This window comes from Cetorhinus maximus, chromosome 13 (genome assembly GCF_964194155.1).
Source record: "Cetorhinus maximus chromosome 13, sCetMax3.hap1.1, whole genome shotgun sequence".
NCBI classification, from domain to species: Eukaryota; Metazoa; Chordata; class Chondrichthyes; order Lamniformes; family Cetorhinidae; genus Cetorhinus; species Cetorhinus maximus.
In genome coordinates, this window is record NC_135891.1 from 93,276,916 (window position 1) to 93,300,933 (window position 24,018).

Consider the following 24,018-nt stretch of genomic DNA (forward strand, 5'->3'; position numbering starts at 1 on the left):
TCCAGACTGTGTGTATGTACACAGAGCTCCACTGCACTCCTGAGTGAAGCTCTAGAACTCTTTGTTCAGAGTTTGTTTAGAGTGTGATCACAATAACTAAACTGTGAATTAGACTAATAGTACAAGAAGTGTTGGATTGCTAGAAGTCAATGAGGTGTTAAACTGAGCACTTGTCTACCTATTCTAGCTGTAAATGGATCAAATTTTGAAAGAGCAGGGCGATCATTCATTGAATCATTACAGCACAGAAGGCAGCCATTCAGCCTATTGGGTCTGTGCTGGCTCTTCTAAGGAGCAATTTGCATACTGCCTCTCCCCCACCCTCTCCCCACAACCCTGCACCTTCCTTCCTTTCAGATATTTAGAAAATTCAGAAAATGTAGAAAATTTTATGGCACAGAAGGAGGCCACTCTGCCCATCATGTCTGCACTGGTTGAAAAGTGAGCCACCCAGCCTAATCCCATTCTCCAGCACTTGGTCTGTAGCCCTGGAGGTTATGGGATTTTAGGTCCATATCAGACACCTTTTAAATGAGTTGAGGGTTTCTGCCTCCACTACCCTGTTCAGGCAGTGACCCCTACCACCCTCTTATGTATAGAGAAATTGTCCAGGGTGGAATTCCTACCTCAATCAACAACCTCAAAAACAGATGACTTGGTCATTTGTTTTATTGTTGTTCCTGTGTGCACATGGTTGCTTGTTTTGCCTATAAGATAGTCACTGTATTTCAAAGTAATTCACAATATGTGGGGCACTTTGTGATATTTAAGAGATCGGATAGGGTGGTGTATAAATGCAAGTGAATTCAAGAAAACCAAAAGCCATATTTATTTGTGCAGTGGGCCAGTTAGTGTTGGAGAGGACAGAGAACAAAAGCAGGTTAATGTCTAGACAACACATTTATTTATGGTATCAGCTCCTTTAAGGTTCATATCTACACTTGATTGTGACCATAGATTTTAACAGAACCCAGGACACAGGTCAGAACTGTGCACCATATTGTTAAACTAGCAACATTGCAGGAGATACTTGGAAAGAGGTAATGAAGGCTGAACCACCGAGGTTGTGATTTGTAAAGAGCCTGTGGCTCCCATTTCAGGTGTGACATTAAACTGAGATGAAGTAAAAAAAAATCCTTAGATGTAATTTTGAAGAAGAGCAGGGGGGGGGGTTCTCCCCGGTGTCCTGGCCAATATTTATTCCTCAATGAACATCACTAAAACAGATGATCTGGCCATTATTATATTACTGCTTGTGGGATCTTGCTGTGTGCAATTTAGGCTACTGTGTTTCCTAAATTACAGCAGCGACTACGCTTCAAGAATGCCTCCTTGACTGTAAAGTGCTTTGAGGTTGTGAAAGGTGCTATATAAATGCAAGTACTTTCTTTATGCAGAGCTCTTTTGCAGCCCAGGCAGATGAGCTACAGACTGAGGCTCCAGAGCTCTTCATTCAAAGGCTGCTGCAGCCCACTGATCTGGAGGAAGTTGACCGGAGGAATGAAATAAAGCGTAAATCTGGCAGGCTGGTGGATCTGTTTGCACTCTACCCCCAATCTGATGAGGTAAGTCCAAGTGGTATGTACTGAGGAGACGGACTGTACTGTGTACAAGATCAATCGCGGCTGTGACCTCCAGAAATTAACTATGGAAAATACTGCGCCAGTTCAGGAATGTAGATGTGTGTCAATGGAGGGTGGGGAAGCAGGGCCATGTGGAGGGCTTATTTACAAGAACGCAACACTAGAATTAGGAGCAGGAGTAGGCCATTCAGCCCCTCGAGTCTGCTCAGCCATTCAATGAGATCATGGCTGATCTGATTGTGGCCTCAACTCCACTTTCCTGTCTGTCCCCCATAACCCTTGACTCCCCTGTTGAACAGAAATCTGTCTAACTCAGCCTTGAATAAATTCAATGACTCACAGCCTCCTCCACTCTCTGGGGAAGAGAATTCCACAGACTAACAACTCTCTGAGAGAAGAAATTCTCCTGATTTCAATCTTAAGTGGGAGATTTCTAATTTTTAAACTGTGTCCCCTAGTTCCAGACTGCCCAAAAAGGGGAAACATCCTCTCAGCATCCACCCTGTCAAGTCCCCACAGGATCTTATATGTTTCAATGAGATCACCTCTCATTCTTCAAAATTCTAATGGGTACAGGCCCAAACTGTTCAACCTTTCCTCAGTCTAATGACCTGCTGACAGTTAGGAGATACACAGCAAGTCCATCGGCATCTGAGAAAACGAAACACAGACTAATTCTGGAGTAATTCATTACCTTTCCAGCTGCTGATCCAACCTGCTGCACTTTCTGTTTAGGTTCTCCCTCACCCTTCCATTTCTCTTTCTGATGAATTATTTTTTAAATTTTTCTGATAATTTTCACCTCCTTACAGGAAGAAGCTTTACACCATCGAGTCATTCCACAGTCACCATGTGAACAATTTGGGCAGAGATTGCAAATTAATTTTCTGGAGTTCAAGTGAGTCACCTTTGTTCAACCTTTCAATGTAATAATGGTACAAAATCATGGAGGGCCGCCCTGTGACCCGGCCCCTCCCATCCATTTCAAAGTTGCTGTTAGTAACTTCAAAAGTACACTAGAGATTCTCTTAGATTTGGCAACACTACCCCTTATTATCAGGAGTTTATCATTCATTATCTAGTCAAAGATAGTGTGAGCTGGGAGTCATGGTGTGAACCCTATTGTTGTGGGAGCTGGATATTATAGTCTGTCATGTACCTCCTTTCTGCAGCCTTCCAGATAGCAGACTGATGCATGGTCTAGTGAGATACAGCCAATTGTAAGACAACAAGCTAATTGATATAGATGATAAACGGGGGAGTACACACTGTTGTTAAGAATGCTTATTTTCTGCTGTATTAATAAAACTGCACCAGATTACCATCCTTAAATACGATTCATATATCATCATGCAAAGATAAAAATGAAACTGTTATGTTCCATTATGCTGCCTGATTGTGTGGGCTCATTTAAGATGTTACATTTGTGATAATGCAAATGCATTTTAGCAGAAATTTCAACTGTAACTTAACCAGTAAAGTTTCAAGTGTGATAAGTGCCAAATTCTGAAACTTATTCTCTGCCTGTTTAATTTAAAAAGATTTTCTCCCTACCTCACACAGCACCAAATCTGCTACCCCTTCACCCCTGTCCTGGCCTGCCGTTCCTTTCTCACCCACATATTAGCTGCCACCGCTCTGTAATCCTGCTCACAGCATTGCACTGAAATTCCTCCTTTAAAAAAAGGTAAATAATACAAATGAAACAAGTGACTGCAAAGATTCAGATGTTTTTCTTCTGATGGATTTTGGATCAATTTTGGATCAGGCTGATAAGTTAAAATCAGTTTATAAGAGGTTGAAAAGCACAGTTTGTGGCAGAGATTGCAAATTAATTTTCTGGAGCTCAAGTGAGTCACTTTTGTTCAACCTCTCACTGTAACAGTTTGTGGGAAATGTGAATTAGATTCAGACCGAGGATCTACCCAGAACTGTGTTTCCTTCATACAACATCAGTTTAAGACAATGGGGTTTATTAAGAGATTGACAGGTAATATTTTGGAGAGGTTCTGAGGTCAAGTCTTTGACTTTCTTTCCAGCTGGGATGCAGTCTGAAGGACGCTGGAGTGAAAGTCCGACAGAGAGGATAAAAACGTCTTAATTTTAATGCCAAATATTTTCAGAAATATGCTAATTAGAATTGTGGATTCAGCTCGCTAAAGGGGACAGTGCAGCACACTTTGCCGTTTTCTATGCTACAAAGAACATTCTGCAAAAGGTTAAGATTCACTCTAAACATCTGTTTATTCACCTGTAATATATAATTATATATTAAAGTCACTGAAAGTGATCTTTTAAAAATATATAATGAACTATTTACTAGTCTACGTGGTTTACTCCAGTCAGTTTCTTAGTAAAAAAACATTTTTAATATGTTAACTTTTGAAACATTCCTACCGCTGCCAGTGCAAAAAAAAAATCAGTTCGAAGAGCCTCCTAAAAAGGCTGCAATTGGCAGGAATGTGCTCATTATTTTGACCTGGAACTGTGACCGGCATTGTAGGTGGGCCTGGCTGCAGATGAAATGATTTTTCATCCAGCTTTAAAGATTATGGAAACTTGATTTACGCTTAATGTAATTAACGTTTAAAACCCCCTGATTCCATTTCGCCTGGATCACACTGATGAAACAAGTGGAAGCTGTCACCCTCACATTCTGTCAGCTGGCACCCCCACATTCTGTACCGCAGGTTTTGAAAGCTAATTGTCGAGTGGACCAACTACCCCTCCTCTGATGTTCCTTTTTACATCTCTTTAACAGCGATCCTCAGGAAATGTCTATATGTTCTCCTGCAGCGATTTGAATTTCTGTATATCTCAACTCGCAGCACATGAGAATCAAAGTCCTCACGACTTCTTGCCACAATTACATTTGGTTTCTTTTCTTGACAGGTTTGAAATTGAAATTGAGCCGCTCTTTTTGATTTTGGCCTTGTACGATTTAAAGGAGAGGAAAAAGGTGATTATCAGTCATACTCAATGAGCCTAGAGCTCCTGAAAGCTTTGTAAGTTATTCCCATAGGATTCCTGGGATCCAGCAGTAGGTTTGTGGGCCAGTCTTTTGTGTGTTAACAGCATGGGATAAATTTTCCCCCCACCGTTGGGGGGGAAGTGCAGGAGCAGGTGCGCCGCCATTTTACATGGGCGGGCCAATTAAGTCCCACCCAGCGTGACATCCGCCAGGAAGCGCTATGTGCTCCCTGTACAAGGGTGGGGGGGATTCCCTCAGCTGAGAGTGTGCTCTTTCGCGCATGTGGGCGAACGAGCGCACTGATCTCCCTTTGGCTAAGTGCTACCTCAGGGTGATCGGCTCCAAATTTAAAAATGTAACAGAGACAAATACAAAATTTCCCTGACATGTCCCCTCATGTGACACTGTCACATGAGTTGGGACATGTCCATCGCTTTCAGTCAAACCTTTATTAAAAATTTAATAGCCCTCATCCCGCCCGTGGATGAGGTTGCATGCTTTTCCTTGAGCCCACCAGGCTCCCGGCCTGCCCGCCAACTTTAAGGTTGAACGGGCAGGTCCATTAATTACGTTAAGTACTTTGTCAATGGCCTCAATAGGCTGTTGACAGGTCGGCGGGCGCACAGCTGATTTGGCTGCGCCCCTGCCGGCCTGAAAATTGAAATGACGCGGGGTGACGTCGGGAGGTCCGCCCGATATCATCCCGCGTCATTTAACAAATTGGCGAGCGGGCCCCATCCTCCGCTCGCTGACCTAAAGATCCTGCCCCATGTCTTTATTAACTACTTGTAGCTATATACATATATACAGCAAAGGGTGCAGGCAAGGAGCTATGTCCATGTCTAGGTCTTAACATGTCTCTGGCCAACATCACACTGATCCTAGGACTGGGTCATGTGCCTTCTTACATCACTCTGTGGGTGTTACAGTACTCAGTCCCACATTGACCCTTATACTACAGTGACAGCACACAGTGAGATCAAGTTATTTACTGCTAGCTGTTTCTGCAGGCTGCAGACAATACTATTATGGTCAGATAGAATACAGTATGGTTGGTCCTGTGGAGTCAAAACTGGTTCAATATATTCACACCTATTATGTGCAGAATTTTAGCACTATCTGTCCAGCAGCATCCTGGGTAACTGTTAGTTTCCCTCAATGGTTGGAATAGATCAGCTGACTGGGCTTTGAAATACAAGCGTTCTGTGCGTGGCTGATCCCATACATGTAGTTATAGGAAGATGCTTTTCAATTCCCTTTGTTCGCTATCCAATTTTGAAGCCGTACCTTTGTTGTATTGCAACCAGACTGCTGGCAAAGTGAAGCCAGCTGAAAATGAATGTGAATCAGCAGCTCTGTGAAAGCACACAGCCCCAAAAGAAGTAAAAGGGAGGATGTTTGGCGGTCAGTTCATTGTGGAGACTTTGTTCATTAGTCTTTTATTTTGGAGATTTCGAAGAGATTAGTTAACTTTCTAATTACAGTAAATATACTGCATGTGTTGCGTACTATTCATTAATGAAAGCAATATGCACTTATATCACACCCTTAACAAAAAGCTCAAGGTACATCACAGGAGAGTAATCAAACAAAAACTCACACTGGGCTATAGAAGGATGTATTAGGAGAGGTGGTTAAAAGCTTGGTCTAAGAGAGTTTTGAGGGAGGTGGAGGGACAGAAGCTTAGAGAGACAGTTCCAGTTCTTAAGGCCTAGATGGCTGAAGTTGTGACCTGTCAAAGGTGGGCTGAAGAGATTGAGTAAACTTGCCTGTCTAGCCTAAAGCCTGAGCCTCTGTCTGCTTGAGTAAAAATTCTTTCACCTACCAAAGACGAGGAGATCACGTGATATATCCAGTAAGCAGGCGTACAATGACAATAGTGAGATCCAAAACCATTTACCTAGGTATTGGGAAGGTAACAGGACACTGTGAGTCACAGGTTTGTGAATGAGACTAGCTGGTAATATTGAAATCAAGGTTATATCAAGTGTATAAGAGGAAAGAACAATTAAGTTTCAGAGGATGACGAATTATCGAATCCTGCAATGCTGTAACCTTGAAAGGAGAGTGATTGTCTGGATTCTATTCTGGCTGATTGAGTTGATCAATATGGTCACTTCTGTGCTGACAGCTTCTTATCAAAGTTTATCATTGACCTATCTCTCACAAAGTTCCCCATGCTTCACTTGCTGCTGCCCAATTAGAGCTGTGGTGGGGTAGACATTCCTGCCAGAGCTGGGATAGGAGTTGGCAGTGAGCACTGATTTTCTGATGATACCCAAACAAGTGGTCACCATTGAGGAACAAAAACAATTAAAGAGTCTAATGTCTGCTTGTGTCTGATGTTTAAAGTTTCATGCTGCTAAGTATTCTGCTTTGTTCTTCTAGATTTCAGAAAATTTCTACTTGGATCTCAACTCTGAAGAATTTCGAGATGTTCCTCAGGCACAGCCACGGCCCCTCTGCTATTTCAGAAAGGCCATCTTCTCAATCACCCAGCCCTCCTCTGAAATCTACCTGGTCATTAAGGTACTGTCTGTAACAGAATTCTGCCAAGTTCCTGGGCAACAAAACAAACATAAAACCTTTAGTTGTTAGCTTTTATGTAAATATTAATTTACAAGATAATTATGGATGCTGAAGATCATTTGGATCATCGCAATTAATTCTAAAGACCCTCCCACCAACTATTGCCTCAGCTTCTTTATCAGAGAGTCCATTCCATATGCTGATCACTATTTCTGTTAAGGCACACTTCCCAATATCCGTCCTGTAGTTACGTTTCACTAGTTTGAACTTGCATCCCTTGTCTTACTCTCAAACTTTAACTTTTCCATATCCTGTATAAGGGAAAGAAGAAAGAGAACTTGCATTTATATAGCACCTTTCATGACTTCAGAACATCCCAAATTCCTTTACAACCAATGAAATTTTTTTAAAAATTGTAGTCCTCGTTTTAATATAGGAAATACAGCAACCAATTTGTGCACGGTGAATTTCCATTAACAGCAACGTGATAAATGGCCAACAGATATGGTTTAGTGATGTTCTACTTTGAATGGTGCCATGGCGATCTTTACTGAGAGTAGATGGCATCTCAGTTTAATGCCTCATCTGAAGGATGGACCTTTACAGTCTTGTAATTCTCTATAAGATCGCCTGTCAGACGCCTATTTTCAAGGCTGGAAATTTTTTTTTCAGTTTTGTCTCAGACCTCTAAAACCAGGAAACAACTTTGGCACCTCTCTCATAATAAAAACAGAGCTCTGAAGAAGAGTCTTACGGACTCAAAACGTTAACTCTGTTTCTCTCTCCACAGATGCTGCCAGACCTGCTGAGGTTTTCCAGAATTTTCTGTTTCTATTTCAGATTTCCAGCATCCGCAGTATTTTGCTTTTATCTTGGCACCTTATACTGCCTGCAACTTCTGAATGTCTCATTGAATAAAACTGAACACTGTATTCATGTGCGGTCTGATTAGAACCCTGTACAGTTTGACCAAGACTTCCTCTGACTCTTATTTGACGCTATAGTTCAACATCTAGTTGATTTTGAGAGCTGTTTGCATTGATTCAGCATGATAAGCATAGAGGCTCCTGGTTCTCTTTCAATTTCATCTTCCGTTGTTTCAACACCAACACCACTCATGAAGTATGTCTTTTGCTAATTTTTTTTCCATTGTGTGATAGATTATATTTATTGATATTAAATTTCATCTCTCATTTTGCCACTTGCTTATTTTCTGATCTGTCTCCTCTGATGCTGCTGCCTCTTTCTGTTTAGCAGTATAGACAAATTTGACCACTTTACATTGCCTTTTTGAATACAAGTCGCTGATGTAAATTAGAGACAGTACTGCTTCCAAGACTGTGCCCTGGATGTTCCACTCACAATTTAGACCATAAGATGTAGGAGCAGAAGTGGGACATTCAGCACATCGAGTCTGCTCTGCCATTCAATGAGATCATGGCTGATCTGATAATCCTCAACTCCACTTTCCTGCCTTTTCCCCTTAACCCTTGATTCCCTTACTGATTAAAAATCTGTCTATCTCAGCCATGAATATACTTCACGACCCAGCTTCTACAGCCCTCAGTGGTAAAGAATTCCCAAGATTGACTACCCTCTGAGAGAAGAAATTCCTCCTCATCTCTGTTTTAAGTGGGTGCCCCCTTACTCTGAGATTATGCCATCTGATCCTAGACTCTCCCAAAAGGGAAACAACCTCTCAGCAACTACCCTGTCAAGCCCCCTAAGAATCTTATATGTTTCAATAAGGTCGCCTCTCATTCTTCTAAACTCCAATGAGTACAGGCCCAACCTACTCAACCTGTCCTCATCAGAAAATCCCTCCATACCTGGGATCAACCTAGTGAACCTCCTCTGGACTGCCTCCAATGCCAGTATATCTTTCCTTAGGTAAGGGGACCAAAATCATTCACAGTATTCTAGGTATGATCTAACTAGTGCCTTGTATAGTTTTAGCAAGACTTCCCTATTTTTATTCTCCATTCCTTTTGAAATAAAGGCCAACATTCCATTTGCCTTTCCTATTACCTGTTGAACTTGTATGTTAGCTTTTTGGGATTCATGCACAAGGACTCCCAAATCCCTCTATGCTACAGCCTTCTGCAGTCTTTCTCCATTTAAATAATATTCAGCTCCTCTATTCTTCCCGCCAAAGTGCATAACATCACATTTTCCCACATTATATTCCATCTGCCAAGTTTTTCCCACTCACTGAACCTGTCTATATCTCTCTGTAGACTCCTTGTGTCATCCTCACCACTTGCCTTCCCACCTATTTTTGCGTCATCTGCAAACTTGGTGATAGGACATTCACTTCCCTCATCTAAGTCATCAATATATATTGTAAATAATTAAGGCCCCAGTGCTGATCCCTGTGGCACTCCACTAGTTACAGGTTGCCATCCTTAAAATGCCTCCCTTATCCCAACTCTCTGTCTTCTATTAGTTAACCAATCCTCTATCCATGATTATATACCCCCAACACCATGGGCTCTTATTAAGTAGCCTTATGTGCAGTACTTTATCGAACACCCTTTGGAAATTCAAATATATTACATCTAATGGTTCCCCTTTATCTATCCTAGCTTGTTACCTCCTCAAAGAATTTCAATCAATTTGTTAGGCATGATTTCCCCTTCATGAAGCCATGCTGATTCTGCTTGATTAGATTATGTATTTATAAATACCCTGCTATTACATCCTTTATTTTATACTCCAACATTTTCCCAATGATTGATGTTAAGCTAACTGGCCTGTAGTTACCTGTTTTTTGTCTACCTTCCTTTTTGAATAAGGGTGTTACATTGGCTGTTCTCCAGTCCTCTGGGGCTTTTCCAGAACCTAAGGATTCTGGGAAGATTACTACTAGTGCATCCACTATCTCTGCAGCTACTTCCTTTTAATATCCTAGGATGCAACCATTAGATCCAGGGAACTTATTGGCCTTTAGCCATTAGTTTCCCCAGTACTTTTTCTCTAGTGATAGTTATTGTATTTATTTCCTCCCCCCCTTTTGCCCCTTGATTATTTAGTATTTTTGGAATGCTATTGGTGTCATCTGTGCCATTTCCTAGTTCCCCATTATTATTTCCCCAGCCTCATTCTCTAAGGGGCCTATGTTCACTTTGGCCTCTCTCTTCCTTTTTATATATTTAAAGAAGCTCTTCCTGTTCATTTTTATATTACTTGCTAGTTTACCCTCAAAGTTTATTTTCTCGCTCTTTTTATTTTTTTTTGGTAATCTTTTGTTGGTTTTTTAAAATTTTCCCAATCTACTGCCACATTGTATGTTTTTTTTCTTTCAGTTTGATACTGTCCTTAACTTCCTTGGTTAACCATAGATGGTTTATCCCCTTCCTTGAATCCTTCTTCCTCACTGGGATATATCTTTGTTGAGTCATGAACTATTTTCTTAAATGTCTGCCATTGTTTATCAACTGTCTCCCTGCTAAACTGCTTTCCCAGTCCACTCCAGCCAAATCTGCCCTCATTCCATTGTAATTACCCTTATTTAAGTTTGGCATAGTTGTTTCTCACTCTCAAACTGAATGCTAAATTCTACCATATTATGACCACTGTTTCCTAGGGCATCCTTTACTCTGAGGTCATTTATTAAACCTGCCTCATTACACATTACCAGATCCAAAATAGCCTGATCCTGGCTGGATTCACAACATATTGTTCTAAGAAACTGTCCCGAATACACTCTATGAATTCTTGCTCATCTCTACCTCTGCCAATTTGATTTTCCTAATCCACATGAAGATTAAAGTACATGATTACATGTATTGGCTTTTTTTACATGCCCTCGTTATCTCAGTATAGCGACTGTCAGGGGGCCTATAGACTACTCCCACCAGTGTCGTCTTCCCCTTATTATTTCTTACCTCCACCTATATGGATTCTACATCTTCCGATCCAAGATCCTTTCTTGCTATGGTACTTATTCCGTCTCGTACTAACAAAGCTATCCCACCACCGTTTCCTTCCTGCCTGTCTTTTGAAAAGTCACATACCCCTGAATATTTAGTTCCCAGCTTTGATCTCCTTGTAACCATGTTTCCGTAATGGCTATAAGATCATACCCATTAACCTCTATTTGTGCCGTTAGTTCATTTATTTTGTTCTGAATACTACATGCATTTAAATAAAAGGCCTTTAATTTTGCCTTCTTATCATTTTTTTCCCCTTTGACCCTATTTGCTGCTGTTTTTTTATGCTTGTACACTCTGTCCCTTCCTGTCACACTCTGGGTATCATTACCTAAATAGCTGCCCTGCAAGGCTGTCCTTTTGCTTTGTAAACCTATGTATACTCTCCCCAGAACCCTCCTTCTCCCCCGCCCTTCTCTATTTAGTTTAAAGCCCTCTCTTCAGCCCTAGTTATTTGGTTCGCCAGGACACTGGTCCCAGCATGGTTCAAGTGAAGCCCGTCCCACCGGAATATCTCCCTTCTACCCCAGTACTGGTGACAGTGCCCCATGAACTGAAACGCATTCTTCCCACACCAATCTCTGAGCCACGCATTTAACTCCTTGACTTTATTTATCCTATGCCAGTTTGACCGTGGCTCAGGTAGCAATCCCAAGATTATTACCTTGGAAGTTCTGCTTTTTGATTTAGCTCTTAACTGTTAAAATTGTTTCAGCAGAACCTCCTTTCTAGTCCTATCAATGTCATTGGTACCAACATGGACGACCACAACTGGATCCATCCCCTCCCACTCCAAGTTCCTCTCCAGCCCTGAGGAGATGCCCTTAACCCTGGCACCGGGCAGGCAACACAGCCTTTGGGACTCACGCTTAAAGCTGCAGAGAACAGTATCTGTCCCCCTAATTCTACTGTCCCCTACCACAACTACACTCCCATTTCCCTCCCCCCCACTTGAATGGCTCCCTGTACTATGGTGCCCTGGTCAGTTTGCTCATCCTCTTTGCAGTTCCTGCTCCCATCCACACAGCTTGCAAAAACCTTGTAACTGTTGGACAGTTGCAGGGGCCGAGACTCCTTGAATGCTAACCACTGGGTCCCCACACCTGCTTCACCTGTAGTCACACCCTCCTGTCCCTGATCACAGACCAAATATGAATTAGCTAACCTGAGGGGTGTGACTGCCTCCTGGAGCAAAGTGTCCAGGTAACTTTCCCCCTTCCCTAATGTGGCGCAGTGTCTGAAGCTCGAACTTCAGCTCCTTAACTCGGATCCGAAGTTCCTCGAGCTGCAAACACTTGGTACAGATATGTTCACCCTGGATCACCTTGGTGTCCAGCAGCTCCCACATGCTGCAGCAGCAACACATCACCCATCCTGCCATCGCTATTGTATTTTATTCAATTTATTAATTAATACTCTAGTATCCCCACTGTTTCCACTTTATTAAATTTTTTTCATACACAGCAGTATGATCTTCTACTTAACAAGCTACCTTTAAGAAAAAGAGAAAAGAAAGTTGAGAGATCTAAACAAACTAAAGACCTTACTTTTACCTTAAAGGCTAGAAATACTAATCCTACTCGCCAATCAGCTGCTCTCCATGCTCATGAAACCTCATCCCGCCCGTGATATCCCTTCCTCAGAGAAGGTTAATTAGGTTGGATCTTCCCTCTTTGAATCCATGTTTTCTGTGGTTTACTAGATTATTATTGTACAGAGAACCAAGTTAAACCTGATAGTCACTTCCAATGTTTTCCACGGGATTGAATTAAGGCCAATGGATCTGTAGTTGTCAGTGCCTGTTTTGTGATCCTTTTTGAATATGTCTAGCAATTAAGCCAGTTTCCAATCTACTGGTACAACTCCAATATTTATTGCTCTGCCATAACAACAAATCCTCTTGGAGTTCTACATGGTCAGTTCCGCTTTTGCAATTTGCCTCTACATAAAGGATCCCCCCAGTCAGGTGGGTTAGATGTTCTGCGACACTGTGGAGGTTAATCCTTCCGCTCTTCAATCAGAAATCTCAGCTGTTGCCACTAGATATTACAAACTGTATCACAATTTATTATAATGTGCCCTAACCTGCCAGCTCTACTTGTCCCACCCCCCCTTAAACCAGCTTATATTTCACCTCTCTTCTATTTTTACTTAGTTCTGTTGAAGGGTCATTCGGACTCGAAACGTTAACTGTGTTCCTCTCTGCAGATGCTGCCGGACCTGCTGAGTTTTTCCAGGTATTTTTGTGTTTGTTTTGGATTTCCACCATCTGCAGTTTTTTGCTTTTATCTCCCTACTTGTTATTGGGTTTGTTATATTAACTACTCTCCCTAATTACTCATAACCCTGATTTAGACTTCATTGCTTTCTATCTTACTCCGACTCCGCCTATTAACTTACTATCCTCTATTCCAGTGTTATCTGTGTCTCCTAGTATTTTGTGCACCTTGGTATTGCTCTCTAATATTCTCTCCTGGTCCCCACACCTCTGCCGAGTTAGCTTAAAGCTCCCTACAACAGCACTAGCAAAACGCCCCATGAGCCCTCCCTTCTGCACCATCTTTCCAGCCATGCATCCATCGCCTTATCTTCCTATTTCTGTATTCACTTGCACGTGGCACTGGGAGTAATCTGGAGATCACTACATTTGAGGTCCTGCTTGATAATTTTCTACCTAGCTCCCTAAATTCTGTCTGCAGGACCACATCCCCATTCCTACCTAAGTCATTGGTACCAACGTGGACCATGACCTCTGGCTGTTCACCCTCCCCCAAAAGAATGTCCTGCAGCCACTCGGTGACATCCTTGACCTGGCACCAGAGAGGCAACATACCATCCTGGAGTCACGTCTACGGCCGCAGAAATGCCTGTCTGTTCCCCTAACTAACGAATCCCCTATCACTATTGCTCTTCCTTTCTTTTTCCTCCCCTCCTGTACAGCTGAGCCACTCATGGTGCCACAAACTTGGCTGTGACTGCACTCCTCTGAGGAACCAACCCCCTCACCAGTATCCAAAATGGAAAACCGATTAATGAGCGGGACCCCAGGGGACTCCTGCACTCCCTGCCTGGTTCTCTTGGACCGCCTGACACTCTCCCATTCCCTTTCTGCCTCCATGATCTTAACCTGTGGTGTGACCACACCTCTGAACATGCTATCCACATAACACTTAGTCTCGTGGGTGCACCACAGTGACTCCAGCTGCCGCTTGAGCTCTGAAACCCAGAAATCAAGTTTCTGCAGCTGCCAGCACTTCCTGCATATGTGGTTGTCTCGGTCACCAGTAGTGTCCATGTCTTCCGACAAATTACAGGACACGCATTCCACATGACCAAGCTGCCTTGCCATGTCTTAACTTTACTTCCCTTACATTAGCTTTATTTTACTTTGGTTTACTTAAATTATTTTACATTGCTGGCCCTGAATTCCCCTTATTCCTACTGTTTCTTCCTCAAATCCAAGTAGCTACTTCTTTAAAAATAATACTTTTCCAATTTATAGCTATTTAAAGAGATTCCCTAACAGCAGTTTCTTACCAACCAGTGAACTTGTGGTTTTCCTGTGATGTCACTGTTTGATTTTTTTTTCAAACTCAGCTCTGTCGGTGAGGTTTACACCCAGGTCTGTTTCTGCTCAGCTGTTCCTGTTCCTGACTTAGAATAATTGCCAAGTATACCACACTACTTTCCCCTGTGCACTGAACTCCCACGTGTGAGCCTAATTTGCTACTCACTCAGTCTCCATCTCATTCCAGCATAGATTGATTGACAGATAACTGCCACTCCAGGCAGTTCTCTATTTAACAAACTAACATAACTTACTTTTCTCTCTTTAACAAGCTAATAGAACTTATTTATGTCAGATTTTGATTCTTAATCTATAGTTAAACCTGAAAAGGATTTACCAGAACTTACCACGCAAGCCTAATTCGCTACTCACTCAGTCTCTGTCTCACTCAGGTGTAGGCGCTTGTCTCCTTGCACACCCCTGACTGACTGACCCGAAATACCACTTGCCCTATTCATGTATTTTTGGTGATATGGAGGAATGAGCTAAAAAATAGCAGATGGAATTCCAAACCAGCAAAAATACTTTTTTTGGTTTAATAACAGTGACCAGAAGTAGGCTTGATGTGGAATCAATAGATTTTTGGATACTGAAGCAATTAAAAGATAGTGCAGGAAGGTGGAGTTGAGGTAGAAGGTCAGCTGTGATCGTTCTGAATTTCCAGTGGGTTTAACCTACAAACCAGTGACAGCCCCGCCTCTCAATGGCACACTTCCTGGTTGACTGCAAACATCACCAATCGCAACCTGGTAACTGATACGAGCGGAGAAATCCACTTCCATGGAAACTCTGGACAATCCTTAAATGAAGACAGGCCCGGGAAGATGTGGCCACAAGTGGAACATGAGGAACAGCTCAAGCTGTGACTGTAGTCACCTAAGTCAGACCATCGCCCACATACTGAACTCCTGCCCTGAGAGATCCATTCCTGGTGACATCACAACCATTTCACACTGCGTCAGCTGAAGTCATTGAATGGATTCTTAGCTTCGTCATTGAACTATAACTGCTTCCCCAGCCATACAAATATATATATATAGCAGAGCAGCAGGTGAAGCTTCACAGGATCTCATCAGCGCAATAAGACCATAAAAAAAAACTTGGTTTCTAGTTTTTATTCCACAATGTGAACTGTAAAAAGCAAAAGGTAATGATGAGCCTATACAAAGGTTAATGGAGAACCCAGCTAGAGCACTGTAGACAATATTGAACTGCACACAAGAAGAAGAATATTGGAGCATTAGATAGTGAACTTGTGTTCTATCCTAAGATGCTGACCGAAATGAAGAAATACAAATATGAAGAAAAACTCAAAAAAATTGAGATACTTTTGTTAGAACAATGTAGATTATAAGGTGATTTGATAGAAACATTTAAAATTGAGAAGATGGGACAATAGCATAGGTGTCTCTGGTCATTTTCTAGTACTCCTACAGCCTGCATTTAAGCTACTTTTGTAAGCTAATCACTTTCATGCACTTAGTGCCAGCAATCTTTAACACCCACTTGAACAGCAGGCAGGGCCTCAGGTTAACTTCTCATTCAACGGGTGGTAGGCAGCCCTTTGTACTGCACTCAGTGACAGCCGACATTAACTACTCAGATCTTGGAGTTGGGCTCGAATCCACCATTTTCTAACTGGATGAGAGTCCTAACAACTGGGCCAAATTAACTAATAAGTTAAAGTTTTGGGTGGTGGTCCTTTACTGGATGTTGACAGACCTGCTGTTTATGTTCTGTCTTGGTGTCTGTTTTAAGATGTTCTACTCCTTGTACATTGAGTATCTCCACTTTGTGTACTGCAGGTGGAGAAGATACTGCAGCAGGGCAGTATCACTGACTGTGCTGATCCATACATGACCATTAAAGAGAGCGAGACAGCCAAGGTATGTGGATGGAACCTTCCAGAAACACTTCTTTCCCCCTTTAGAATGGATTAAGTACTGTCTGCACATCTCCATGAAGCCCCAACACTGGGCAAATACTAGAGCACAATAAGAAGTAAATGATTACCTGTGCAGTATAATATTGCTGTAAAGCAGTATCTCCTCTTTACAAAGATCCTCTTTGGCATCCGTTACTTCTCATGAATCTTAATCAAAATTTGTCTTAGAATGATTTAGAATGGATTTCTTGCTGGTGCTGCCATTATTGGCTTAATCAATATAAAACACAACATTTTAAACAATGAATGCTGTAAGTTCTTTGTTCCTATTGTACTATGAGGCATGTGGTATGTATTGGAATTTGAATATATTTTAGTTGCTCCACTGAAGGGACAGTGAATGGGGGCATGGGGGTGGGAGGGGGGAGTGAATGGGGGGTAGGCGCTGGGTGGAGGGATGAGGTAGTGAATAGGGGTGTGGGTAGTGGATTGGAGGGAGGGGTCAGTGAATGGGAATGTGTATGGCGGCAGTGAATGTGCGCATGAGTGGTAGGTGGGAGGGAGGGGAGCAGTGATTGGAAGCATGGGTGGTGAGTGGGAGGGAGGGGGCAGTGAATAGGTGTGTGGGTGATGAGTGGGAGGGAGAGAGCAGTGAATTGCGGTTTGGGTGATTGGTGGGAGGGGACATTGAATGGGGGTGTGGGTGGTAGGTGAGACGGGGCAGTGAATGGGCATGTGGGTGGGAGAGGTCAATGAATCAGGGTGCAAGTTCATTTAAAAAAAACAACATTGGCCTGGTGTGCCCCAAAATTATCATCACTGGGATCTATTTAACTGAGAGAAAGATTTGTATTGAAATAGGGCCCTGCACAACAATGTGATATTCCAGATCACCTTGCTACCAATGAAATAGTTTTGATGTATAGTTACCAGTAACTATCTAATATAGAGCTTTAATTTCAGTGCATAATAAGTGCCAGGGTAAGATGGAACCAGGGACTGACAGGAAAAACTGTAATGGAACAATGGGTGATCTTTAGGGAAGAGATGCTTCAGGTACAGGCTAGGTACATTCCAACAAGGCAAAACGTAAGGCAGGAAAAGCAGGGTTCCTTGGATGGCAAGAGAGATAGAAGTTCTGATGAAACAAAAAAATGAGGGCGTATGATGTTTGTCAGGTGAATTCTTCAAGTGAAACCAGGTCAAATACAATAGGTTTAGAGGGGAGGTGAGGAAGAAAATAAGAGAGTATGAGAACAAAAGGAGTCAACTTAAGGGAACCCCAAAATTGTCTACCAACATATAAATAGTAAGCGGGTAGTATGAGGTGGTGTGGGTCCTATTAGGGTCAAAGAGGTTGATATATGCACCGAGACACAGAAGGCTGGTGTACTTAATGTGTTCTTTGTATCAGTATTTACTATGGAAGCAGAATCTAACAAAATATCAGTAGAAGTGGAGATGGTGGAGCCAATGGATAGTGTAAAAATTGAAAAGGAGGAGGTATTGGAAAAGCTGACTATGCTTAGGATAGGTAAGTCACCTGGTCTGGATGGCTTGCAGCCCATATTGCTAAAGGAAGTCGGTGCGGAGATAGCAGAAGGGCTTCCCATAATCTTCCAGTTTTCCTTAGATATGAGGGGGTGTCAAAGGATTGGAAAGTGGCAAATGTCATACTCTTGTTCAAGAAAAGGTGTAAGGAAAGTTCTAGCAACTACAGACCAGTTAGTCTAACATCAGTGCTGGGTAATGTTTTTGATTCTATAATGAGGAAAAAATCAATAGGCAATTGGAAAGTTTGAGTAAATTAAGGAAAGCCAAAACTGATTTGTAAAGGGTAGATCATGCTGGACTAATCTAATTGAATTTTTTTATGAAGTGACAGAGAAGGTTGATGAAGGAAATGTGGTGGATGTTGTCTATATGGATTTTAAGAAAGCATTTGACAAGTTACCACAAAAGGCTGGTTAACAAAACTGAGGCTTATAGAATAGGAGGGTCAGTGCCCAATTGGATAAAAAATCGACTTAAGGGTAGAAAGCAGTGAATTGTGTTGGATTGTTGTTTTTTGGACCGGAGGATCAGGGCTAGGGCCACTGCTTTTTTTGCTACATTTAAATGACTCGGATCTTGGAATATGTAGCAAAATTTCAAAATTTGCTGATGATACCAAACTTGGAGGATTTGCAAACAGTGAGGATGATTCGAATTGCCAGCAACAGGACATAGGCTAGCAGAATGGACAGACAAGCGGCAGATGGAATTTATGCAGAGACGTCTGAAGTGATACATTTGGCAGAAGGGATGGGGAGAAGCAATATAGACATAATGGCACAATTCTAAAGAGTGTGCAGGAACAGAGGGACCTGGGGGGTGCATGTGCATTGATCTTTGAAGATGGCAGGACATATTGAGAGAGGGTTAGTAAAGGAGATGGGATCTTGGCTTCATAAATAGAAACATTGAGTACAAAAGCATTGAAGTTATGCTGAGCCTTTACAAGACTCTGGTTAGGTCTCAACTAGGGTATTGATCCATTTCTGGTCACCACACTTTAGGAAGGATGTAAAGGCTCTTGAGAAGATGCAGAGGAGATTTACCAGAATGGTTCCAGGAATGGGAGGTTATAGTTACAAGATTAGGTTGGAAGGGCTGTGGTTGTTCTCCTTGGAGCAAGGGAGATTTGATAGAGGTGTACAAGATGAGGACAGGCATAAGGTAGACAAGGAAAAACTCTTCCCAATAGCTGATAGTACAAGGACTAGAATACACAGATTTGAGATTTTGGGCAAGGGATGCGGGGGGGATGTGAGGAAGAAGTTTTTTTACATAGTGAGTAGTAATGACCTGGAACTCGCTACCCACAACGGGAGTGGAAGTGGAAACAATCAATGATCTCAAAAGGAAATTGGATTGGCATTTGAAGGAAATAAACTTGCAGGGCTACGGGGATGGAGCAGGGAAGTGGGACTGACTGGGTTGCCCTGCAGGAAGCTGGCGTAGGCTCAATGAGCCAAATGGCTTCCTTCTGTTCCGTAAATGACTTAATGACTATAGTAGGATACGCAGCAGCCAATTTTCAAATGACAAGGTCCCATGAATAGCAACATAATTATGACAAGATACTTTGTTTTGCTGCTGTTGTTTGAGGACAAACATGAACAAATTAGGAGCAGGAGTAGGCCTTTTGTCCCATCGAGCCTCCTCCGTCATTTGATAAGATCATGGCTGATCTGTTTGTGGCCTCAACTTCACTCTCCTGTCTATCCCCTATACACTTAGATTCTTGATTGACAAGGGAGTCAATCTAACTCAACCTTAAAATATTCAATGACCTAGCCTCCACTGCTCTCTGGGGAAGAGAATTCCACAGACTAATGAGTCTCTGAGAGAAAAATTTCTCCCCCTCTCTGTCTTAAATGGGAGGCACCTTATTTTTAAACTGTGTCTAGTCTCTCCCACAAGGGAAAATATCCTTTCAGCATCCACCCTGTCAAATCCCCTCAAGATCTTATGTTTCAATGAGATCACTTCTCATTCTTTGAACTTCAATGGATATAGGCCCAACCTGTTCAAACTTTCCTCATAAGATAACTCCTTTATCCTAGGAATTATTTGAGTGAACTTCCTCTGTACTGCTTCTAATGCATTTATATCCTTTCTTAAGTAAGGAGACCAAAAACTGTACACAGTACTCCAGATGTGGTCTCATCAACACCCTGTACAACTGTAGCAAAACTTCCCGACTTTTATATTCCATTCTCCTTGCAATAAATGTCAAATAAACAAAATCATTACATTTGACTTCCTAACCATTGGCTGTACCTGCATACTAACTTTTTAAGAATTCAAGTACCAGGACACCCAGATCCCTCTGTACCTCAGAGTTCTGCAACTCTCTCCACTTAGTGCTGCTTTTCTATTCTCCCTGGCAAAGTGGACAAGTCACATTATACTCCATCTGCCAAGTTTTTTCCCACTCATTTAACCTATCTATGTCCCTTTTCAGAATCTTTATGCCCTCTTCACAATTTACTCTCCTATCTTTGTGTCATCAGCAAATTTAACAACCATACATTCATTCCTTTTATCCAAGTCATTGATATAGATTGCAAATCGTTGAGGCCCCAGCTCTATCCCTGTGACACTCCACTTGTCACATCTTGCCAACCCAAAAATGACCCATTTCTCTCTGCGTCCTGTTGGCTAACCACTCCTCTTTCTCTACTAATATGTTAACCTGTCCACCTCGAGCTCTTACTTTGTGTAGTAACCTTTGATGTGGTACCTAATCAAATGCCTTTTGGAAATCCAAGTACATCACATCTATAGGTTCTCTTTTATCCACATTGCCTATTACTTCCTCAAAGAGCTCTAATAATTAGTCAAACACAATTTCCCCTTCATAAAACCATGTTGACTCTGCCTGGTTGCATTAAGATTTTCTAAGTGCCCTATTATAACTTCCTTAATAATAGATTCTAGCATTTTCCCTATGACAGATGGTCTGTAGTTTCCTGCTTTCTGTCTCCCTCCTTTTCTTGAATAGAGGCTATTTTCCAATCTGATGGGACCTTTCCAGAGTCTAGGAAATTTTGGAAAATTAGAACTGATACAACGGCTATCTCAGTAACCACTTCTTTTAAGACCCTAGGATGAAGTCCATCAGTCCTGAGGACTTGTCAACTTTTAGTTCTACTAATTTTCTCAGTACCCTATACCTGGTGATTATAATTGTTTTAAGTTCCTCCCTCCCATTTAGCTCTTAATTTGCAAATATTTCTGGGATGTTATTTCGTCTACTACAGAGAAGATGGGCACATAATATCTGTTCAGCACTTCCGCCATTTCCTTTTTTCCCATTATTAATTCCCCAGACTCACCTCTAGAGGACCCCGCTCACTTTACATACTCCTTCCTTTTTAAATACTTGTAGAAAGTTACTATCTTACTATCTGTTTCTATATTTCTAACTAGCTTTCTCTTATACTCTAATTTCTCCCTCTTTTTTTTAGTCATTCTTTGCTGGTTTTTATATTTTGTCCAATCAGCTGACCTGCCACTACCCTTCGTGGAATTGTATGTTCTTTCTTTCAATTTGGTACTATCTTTAACTTCTTTAGTTAGCCATAGATGATGCATCCTTTTCCTAGAGTCTTTCTTTCTCATTGAGGGACTATTATTGGCCAAGGCACTGGAGAGAACTCCCCCTGCTTTTCTTTGAAATTGTGGGATGGGATTTTTATATCCACCTGAGAGGGCAGATTGGTTTAATGTCTCATCTGACAGATAGCACCTCTGACAGTGCAGCAGGCCTGAAGTGTCAGTCTTGATTTTGTGCGTTGATGTCTCTGGAGTAGGATTCGAACCCATGACTTCTGACTCAGTCAAGAGTTTTATCACTGAACCACGGCTGACCTTTTCTAGGTGCCCGTTATAAAGCTGCTTATATGTGATCCAGTGCAGATTTATCGTGACCTGTAGGCCAGTGGAGTTGTATCCTCAGCTGACACGATGTTTAAGTCCTGCCTTGTCTTTTTTACACCAGTAGTTGACATGTATTGAGTCTGCTCAGAAAGTGGTCTCTGCCAGACGTCCCCTCTCTGCTCGAAAAGTGGTCTCTGCCAGACCTTGCTTAGAATCTTAAAATAGTCTGATTGGCCTTCTTCAGTACCATACTATCAAGCCTGTGCCAACTCTTTCAAAGTGTAAAGAGTTATGGAGTGGTCTCTGTGAGGTCTCCCCTGCCTGCTCAGAATGCTCAAAGAACTTGCATTTATATAGCACCTTTTATGACCTCAGGATATCCCAAAGCACTTTACAGTTAATGAAATACTTGAAGTGTAGTCACTGTTGTAATGGAGATCTGGCATCCAATTTGCACACGGCAAGATCCCACAAACAGAAATGTGATAATGGTCAGATAATCTCTTTTGGTGTTGGTTGAGGGTCAAGGCCAGGAAACTGGTGAAAATTCCTCTGCTCTCAAGAAAAATGCCGTGGGATCTTTTAGGTTTACCTGAGAGAGCAGAGGGGGCTTTGAAAGACGGCATCTCCGAAGTTGCAGGACTCCCTCAGTATTGCACAGGATGTGTCAGTCTAGGTTTTGTATTAAAATCTCTAGAGTGGGACTTGGACCCACAGCTAACGGACTCAAAGGTGAACATTCCACTGCTGAACCCTGGCTGACTTCTCCTCCTCAGAAGCCTGGTTCCTGCTGGACCATCCAAATCCCTTAGGATTTTGCTTATGCCTAGAACAAAATTCTTGAATTTTTAAAATATCTTCCAGAGTAAAGAAAAGATTGGAAAGCTTCGGTTCCAAGCAGCTTCCTTCTGCCAACGTCTGAGTTTGTATCGGATGCCGTTCGCCTGGGCTGCAGTTGACCTGATGAGTCTCATTCCCAACCGTGGTTCTCAGAGTTCACTGGACAGAGAGAGCATCATTGGAGGTAAGTCAGTCAGAAAGGAAATATCAAATCATTGAGCTGCGTGATTCATATTGCCCTGTTTGTTCAGGGAGGGTTACCACAAAAAGGGGGTCCTTTGGGAAGTAACATAGTTCATTAAGTTTGATTCAGATTATTTTTTTGGTCCAGTCACCACAGCTCTAGTGAAGTGATTACCCTGTGCAATCCCGAACACGGTACAAACATCTGCCAGGTCTAGCAAGTTCAGTGATTTAAAACTGGCAGCTAACAGATGCGGGCCTTAGCGTAGACAGGATACTGAACTTCTGTAGTGAAGCTGCTCTGTCAACGAGCAATGTGTCTTTGCATTGTTATGACCAGGAGTGAACCGACTACCCTCTATTCAGTCTCCTTGGTTGGTCACAACAAAGGTTTAAGTTTCTTCACGAGAGTATACCTTATCCAAATCTGGATGTTTTTAACTATTTATGCAGTGCGCAATAGAGAGCCAATCAAACAAGGTTTTCTTGAATTAAAGAGCAAATTTATTGACCACTAAATCCAAGAAGAAAAAATAAAAACCTGATGTCTCTCTCTCACACACACACACACACACACAGGTATCAGAGATAAGGGAAGTTAGAGTTCACTAAAAAGAGTTAAAAGAATATACAATTAAGTATCCTTTGCTTGTCCTTGAGGCGTAGATTTTAAACATTGCAGCTGATTTGGATTAGCTGGTTTCGTGGATACAGTCAGATGTAGAAGATATAATTATTACGAGACCTTGGTTTGCTGGTAGATTTCTAGTAAAGCTGACTTACAAACCGGTTAATACAAAACAAAAACAGAATTACCTGGAAAAACTCAGCAGGTCTGGCAGCATCGGCGGAGAAGAAAAGAGTTGACATTTCGAGTCCTCATGACCCTTCAACAGAACTGAGTAAAATTAGGAGAGGGGTGAAATATAAGCTGGTTTAAGGTGGGGTGGGGGGAGAGAAGTTGGGGGTGGGGGGGTGGTTGTAGGGACAAGCAAGTAGTGATAGGAGCAGATAATCAAAAGATGTCACAGACAAAGGAACAAAGAGGTGTTGACGGTGGTGATATTATCTAAGAGAATGTGCTAATTAAGAATGGATGG

General features: G+C 42.0%; 1 protein-coding gene across 6 annotated transcripts in view; it reads left to right on the top strand.

The window, feature by feature from the left end:
- The window catches only part of LOC144688839 (dedicator of cytokinesis protein 7-like), a 207,841-nt gene that overhangs the window by 20,101 nt on the left and 163,722 nt on the right, over nucleotides 1-24,018 (top strand). For all 6 annotated transcript variants that reach the window (XM_078555826.1, XM_078555828.1, XM_078555827.1 and 3 more), the window contains 6 exons: nucleotides 1,398-1,565; nucleotides 2,396-2,481; nucleotides 4,476-4,542; nucleotides 6,943-7,083; nucleotides 16,389-16,469; nucleotides 22,760-22,919. In XM_078555826.1, coding sequence (XP_078411952.1) covers nucleotides 1,398-1,565; nucleotides 2,396-2,481; nucleotides 4,476-4,542; nucleotides 6,943-7,083; nucleotides 16,389-16,469; nucleotides 22,760-22,919 — 703 coding nt within the window. The remainder of the gene's footprint in view (nucleotides 1-1,397; nucleotides 1,566-2,395; nucleotides 2,482-4,475; nucleotides 4,543-6,942; nucleotides 7,084-16,388; nucleotides 16,470-22,759; nucleotides 22,920-24,018) is intronic.